The sequence below is a fragment of the Salvelinus sp. IW2-2015 genome, unplaced genomic scaffold (genome assembly GCF_002910315.2).
Source record: "Salvelinus sp. IW2-2015 unplaced genomic scaffold, ASM291031v2 Un_scaffold1324, whole genome shotgun sequence".
In the NCBI taxonomy this organism is placed as follows: domain Eukaryota; kingdom Metazoa; phylum Chordata; class Actinopteri; order Salmoniformes; family Salmonidae; genus Salvelinus; species Salvelinus sp. IW2-2015.
Genome location: NW_019942842.1, coordinates 81,946 through 88,659, shown reverse-complemented (window position 1 = coordinate 88,659; position 6,714 = coordinate 81,946). Strand labels below are relative to the sequence as shown.

The 6,714-nt window shown below is 42.1% G+C and overlaps 1 protein-coding gene across 2 annotated transcripts; it reads left to right on the top strand.

Moving 5' to 3' along the window:
- The first annotated feature begins 271 nt into the window (after window positions 1-271).
- On the top strand, window positions 272-6,331 carry LOC112070437 (iduronate 2-sulfatase). Of its 2 annotated transcripts, XM_024137863.1 has the most exons (9): window positions 273-509; window positions 829-965; window positions 1,092-1,269; window positions 1,774-1,862; window positions 2,158-2,358; window positions 2,730-2,900; window positions 3,156-3,282; window positions 3,620-3,793; window positions 4,540-6,331. In XM_024137863.1, the coding sequence occupies exons 1-9, from the start codon at window positions 434-436 to the stop codon at window positions 5,067-5,069; spliced, it is 1,683 nt and encodes a 560-aa protein (XP_023993631.1). In that variant the 5' UTR covers window positions 273-433; the 3' UTR covers window positions 5,070-6,331. The 2 variants fall into 2 exon arrangements, with proteins under 2 accessions (XP_023993632.1, XP_023993631.1); XM_024137864.1 differs by lacking the exon at window positions 829-965 and having other exon boundaries at window positions 272-509.
- Window positions 6,332-6,714: the final 383 nt, after the last annotated feature.

Sequence of the window (6,714 nt, the reverse complement as noted above, 5' to 3'; positions counted from 1 at the left end):
TGTAACTGCAACAAGTCCATTTTGTGGAAACATACCACTGGTGGGAAAATGCAAAATTTGTTATGCGGATTCTAGAATATTGGCATGAAAATCTGTCGCCAATTGGATGGAAAGGTAGCTACTCACTGATTTCATTTGTATAGAATAAGTTTGTGCATATTGAAAATTATAGGATTACCTGTCAACTACATAAATAAAGGCGGGCGTCTAGGTTTCAGAGCATGACGTGGACTTTCCAACGACCAATGGAAATAGAGAGAGGGAAGGTCCTTTCAGCCAGGAAGGTATTTCAGTACACACGACGCGATCAATGTTTTGACACAGTCATTAGTAGTCCCGTGTGTGTATATGTCCATGCAATACCCTTATAGACCATGCACGAGCTTCATTAGCTTAACATTTTCTTAGCTTTGAGAAGCTGCGTTGCCTCACGATGTCTCTGTCTGTCCAGAAATGGGTTTGCGTCCTGATTCTGTGTATGTTCTCTCATGACGTTGTTGCAAAAACAGGTAACTCACTTTTCAAAAACATTTATAGTAAATCGCTTCTTGTTGATGTTGAGTTTTGAAAGGCGTCTGTGAGAACGTATTATTGATCAGTAACATTGTTACAACTTTAGTCATGTTGCCCAATGTATGGTCTTCGTTCAAAGCTTGCTACGTTGTAGCTGATTTTTAATGCGGGGAAATGATGGCTGCCAAATTCTGATCTTTTGCGAAATACATGATCTGATTGGTCAAAAGACCAATTTTAGTAGCGAGGGAATCAGAATTGGGCTGCCTGTGTGAACGCAGCCATTGTAACATTGACTAATTTGTCTTTCTTTAGTTAGGCGCAACGTTCTCTTCATCATTGCTGACGATTTGAGACCAACATTAGGATGCTACGGGGATCCTATTGTAAAGTCCCCAAACATTGATCAACTTGCCTCTAAAAGTAACGTCTTTCTCAACGCATATGCCCAGGTAGTCCTACAACAAAGTGATTTAACGCTGTAGCGCAAGCCTACTTTAGTTGGTAATTCATTTTCTACCAGTGATTGTAACTATATAAATTAATGTCCCATTTTGTCTCTCTCATTCAATTTGTAGCAAGCAGTGTGTGGACCAAGTCGAACCTCCTTGTTAACAAGTCGTAGACCTGACACAACCCGGTTATATGACTTTAACTCCTACTGGAGAGTGCATGCGGGGAACTACACCACTCTCCCTCAGTACTTCAAGTCAAAGGGCTACACCACCATGTCGGTTGGAAAGGTTTTTCACCCAGGTAAAAGGATCCCAGACATTTTGTTTTTCAGGTTGACATTTTATTGGGATGAATCTATTCCTGAAGGCTGAGTGGTTTCTGCTAGATGGGCCAGCCGCAAAGTCAAAATTGGTTATAATAGTAAAAAATGCATAAACAAATGTTTGTTTTGGTCCTAATTGAAAGTTGGGTGTAAGGTTAGCAGTGTGTTTAGGTTTCAAATCTGACTTTGTGTCTAGTGACCAACCAGCAGAGCTGCCGCCAGGACAAGATTCATCCCAATAAATGCCAACCTGCCGTTTGTCTTAGACCTACTTAAAATGTTAGTGGTTGGTGATTTCTTATAAGTCTACATTGAAAAATTTGTAACAATTATCTTGTGTGCTCCTCAGTGTTCAATGTTGTAAAACCCCTTATTGCACAAAATAACCAAGATCTCTTGTCATGTGACGTGAATCTATCAAATTGCCAGAGGCTGTTTCCCATGTCGTCTTAATACTAATATCGCTGTGTTTTGTGCTGAAGGCATAGCCTCTAATCACTCGGATGATTACCCGTACAGCTGGTCTGTACCTCCTTATCATCCTCCCTCTTTCAAGTATGAAAATATGAAGGTCAGTGTTTGTCTTGACTGCTGCCATAACTCCCTCGTCTACAGATGCTTTAGCCATATATGGCTTAAATGATGTCGGTATACTGAATAGTCTATTTACTTTAGTGAATGGATTCCATTCTGTATACAGACATTCATTTTAAGATAAATGGCTACAGATGCTTATGCATGTCTGATTTGAGCCCTCTGTGTATTATGTCTAGTTTAATTGCCTAATATAAGATGTTTCTCATGCATTTTAACAAATTCCGACAGGTTTAATGTTTAGCATGAATGAAATGTACTGCTTTGTTTAGGTTTGCAAGGGCAGTGATGGCAAACTGCATGCCAACCTGCTGTGCTCAGTTAATGTGTCTGAAACCCCTCTTGGGACACTGCCAGACATGGAGAGCACAGAGGAGGCCATCAGGCTGCTCAAGTCCACAAGGGATTCTGGCAAGAATTTCTTTCTGGCTGTTGGATTCCACAAACCTCACATTCCCTTCAGAATCCCACAGGTACTGCAGCTGCCTGGCTTACTTCATCATAACACCAGGTGCAGTTAAACCAGAGTTTCCCGTACTCGGTCCTCAGGTTCCAAAGGGTGCACGTTTTGATTTTTGCTCTACACCGCTGACTCAAATATCAACTAATCAAGCTTTGATCATTTGGATCTGCTGTGTAGTGTTAAGGTAAAAAAACTAAACGTTCACTCCTTGGAGTCCCGAGGACCGAGTTTGGAATACGCTGGGTTAAACCATGACGTAGATGAGCAATAAATACAAATCTCTCAATAAATGTAGATGGTATGATTTGTAACCTACTGATGAAACTGCCTTTGCTCTTGTAAACTGTAATTTTGTTCTTAAATTGCGTAACTCTGTATTAGGACTTCTTGACACTCTATCCCCTGGATAAGATGAGCCTGGCTCCAGACCCTGACGTTCCTAAAGGCCTCCCCAGCGTGGCCTACAATCCCTGGACTGATATCAGGAAAAGGGAAGATGTCCAAGCTCTAAACATCAGCTTCCCATACGGGCCAATCCCAAAGGTTTTCCAGGTTGGTTAGGTGTACTTTCATTATTTGCAGGAACAAAGTATCTTTTCTAATTAGTTTTTAATGTGGCTATAGATGGTTGAAGCACAACTGGTGGAGTTCTTTACTTCCAATCTGTTACATGAGGTGATATGATGCAGATAAATGTTGAACTATTTAAACATTTTTACAAAAATCTACAGGTAGAAGCAGCATATTATACTACAGCAGGTTGCATACTGTTATGTATTATTGATATACCATAAATGTTGGATTCAGCTCCAGATTCAACAGCACTATTATGCGTCTGTGTCATACATGGACTCCCAAGTGGGTCGGTTGTTGAATACTCTGGATTATCTTGGCCTGGCTGAAGACACTGTTGTGGTCTTTACATCTGACCATGGTAAGTTGACTCTTCCTTCTGTTTCAATACATTATGTACTGTAGAGATGGGAAATCTGCTGCATACATCAAACTGCTGTCTAGCCTATAATAGATTGTCAACAGGTAAATTGCTTGTGTAGTTTGTCCACTAGATGGGGCTGTGACAACACAAATTCTGCCTTTACGCTTCTGAGTTGACAGACTTCACCAGCCTCAAGCTTGGATCCCTTCAAACCTTATGTTGACTTGACCACGAACTGTTTATGCATGTTGTATAGCGATAATTAAATGTTAGTCTTGTTTAAATACGTTGGTGTTTAGGTATGTATTTGTAATATTAGTCATTTCTCTTACAGGCTGGTCACTTGGGGAGCATGGAGAATGGGCCAAATACAGCAACTTTGACGTGGCCACTCGCGTTCCACTAATGTTCTACGTAGCAGGTATGACTGCAGTCCGTCCTTGGCCAGAGGACGAGACCTTCCCCTACATGGATGTGTTTGGCCCAACACCGCATCGCTTCACACAAGGTATACTATACACTCCTATAGTCAATAACTAGTTTTCATTCCTCGTGCACTTTATCACTGATCTGGCAAGACGTGATGATGGAGGCAGTATGGTGGAAACCGATCCAGTTTATTCTTCCCATCAGTGGTAGTGAAGGAGAGGAAGCCATTAGGAAGATTGAATTGCATACTCCTCGCGTCTTCTCTCCTCTTCTCTACCCATTGGCAGAGGGGAGGGACCTCTGGCCTTCTCATGCAATGGGTTCTGAGAAGGATAGGACGTGAGGCGTACGCAATTGAGTAAATGTGCTGCGTCTAGACGGGTATCTCAATTCTGCTTTTTTCAGGTATTTGTATTTTGGCTTATCAGATCAGCTCTGGAAAAAGAGCTGATGTGAAAAGACCTATTGTGTTTGGTCAGAAGACCTATTAGTGAAAACGATATCAGAATTGGGCTGGCTGTGTAAATGCAACCTTTGAGACACTATTCTGCTTTCTTCTAGTCATTCTCCCAGGACAGATTATTGCAGGAAGTTTGTGCTCCGCTATGGCTGCGTTTACACAATACTGATATTTTTTCCACTAATTGGGCTTTTGATCAATCACTACTTTTTCAGAGCTGATCTCATTGGTCAAAATGGTAATTGGTGAAAATATCAGCATTAGGCTGCATTTAGACAGGTAGCCTATGTAACATTGTTATTCCCCATATAATTTCGTAGACTATCGGTTGTGGGGCTGTGACTCACACTACCTCTTCTCCACAGGAGGAACAGTGAGCAACGTGAACGAGCTGCTAGACGTCTTCCCCACTGTGTCTGTCCTGGCTGGGCTGAAGCCCCTGCTCCCCTGTCCCGACAACTCCTTCGACGTGGAGCTCTGCACCGAGGGACACGACTTGACCAACACCTTCAACAACGACAACAACAGAAAGAAGTCTGATGGCATTGCCTTCAGCCAGTACCCCCGGCCCGCCGACACCCCCCAGGAGAACTCAGACCTGCCCGACCTGAAGGACATCCGGATAATGGGCTATTCTCTGCGCTCCTGGGACTATCGCTTCACCGTGTGGGCAGGCTTCGACCCAGCTAGCTTCCATGCTAACCTGTCAGACGTGCACGGTGGGGAGCTGTACCTCCTGGAGGAAGACCCAGGCCAGGACCACAACCTGTACAACAGCTCTGAGTACAGCCTGCTGCTCTGCAAGCTGGGCCTGGGCCAGCAGCCCTGGGCACAGACCCTCAAACAACACCTCCTATACCTCACTGCAGGGACTAAATCTAAAGGGATGGCATGATGCTTTGTGTAATGAACTATTTAGGAGGGAAGATCTTTATTTTTGCTCTGTTCATAAGGGATGTTTCCATTCTAGGCAAGTGCCTATTACTAGATTGTTTCAGCTTCTATTGGCACTAGGTAGTTGACCATTAGCGTATGGTTAACCTACAATACAGGGTTTTTAGGTGTAGTCATTCTCTTAGCAGTTCAGGTTTCTGAATGTCGATGGTGAATTTCAATGGCAAGAATTTGACACCAGCTCTAAATCGAACATAACCAGTGAACAGGGATCTATTGGAGTTATCAGTAGGCTAGGTTTGAGATCAGTAGACTTATTTTTCAAGCATAAGGTATGTTTTCCTAATGAACTGTAACAAACTGTGATGGTGAAATGTGTATAATATAGGGAAAGATCATTAGGGTCAACATGGAGGTGTTGGTGAACATGCTGTACTGTAAAACTATCCACGTTCATACTTTGCACACAGATACTTTTTTGAAACATGTACAAGTATGAATTTCTAAAATGTATTCAATCCAAATAATCATGTCTCTTTTTTGGGCGGTGATATTCTTGTCAATGTACAGTAGAAGGAAAATACTGAGGTGCATCCTTGGGGAGCACCCATGTGTTCAGCACCAGCAGACAGGCTTCATTGTGAGCTGGGCTGGAAAATTCCAGTCTTGTTTTTTGCAGTCTGAAAGTGAGGTCAGGCCAGTTGGAGATGGATCCATGGGCTGATTGAAGCTTATTTTAATTGCTCGCGCCAAAGGGGATTTTCATTTGTGCTCCAACTTTATCTGTGATTTTAATTCTCTTTCAACTCCTGTTTCCAAGTTCTGCTAGAGAATGTTCCCCAGTTAGGTTTCTTCCCCTGTGAATGAGGCAGTGTCTTTCAGCTCCCAGACAGTGCTATCTGGAGAGAATGTGCAACTCCTCAAACATATTGTCCAAAAGTAATTATTCTTCCTACTAAACTAGTCCTATATACAAATGTGTAATCTTCACTACTTATTTTGTAAGAGTGGGTCTACTGAAGTAATTTAAGGTAGCGCATACACTAAAATAGGTTTATTTGACTTTAATCTGTCAGGCACTGGCACTCAACCTTGAGTTGCACCACCATCCCGATGTGAAATGACAGGGGAGAGCTTCACTCACACAGGAATGTTATTACCCTTAAGTAGTCAATGTGACCTAACACTGATAGACAATGGGCATTAACCATGCAAACCTGTTAATATGATTAAACAAGGAATCAATGTGGATGTGGTAATGGATCACTGCTTAAGATAATTATTACTTTGCTACAACCAAGTGATGTGTGTGGTGAATATCTGTTACATCCAGGGTTGGTTTTGAAAGTCACATGCAGATTGGTTGGTTGTGTTTAGGAATCAAGCCCCATTTGTTGGTATTTAACAAATCCATATCAAATTAGTGTCACTTTGTCTTGTTGATTCAGATGCACCTTATTAGGGTAGCAGGTAATGGCAATTTATTCATGAAAAACATGCTTGATGACGATTAATGAATTGAGAGAAAGTTGCTGAAAACCAAATCTTTGTTTTGGAAACGACTCCCAAGTTGCAACAGCTGGAGGAGGGAGAGTAAAGATTTATTTTTCAGCCTAATGTCAAACCCACAAAAGACAGCTAGACTG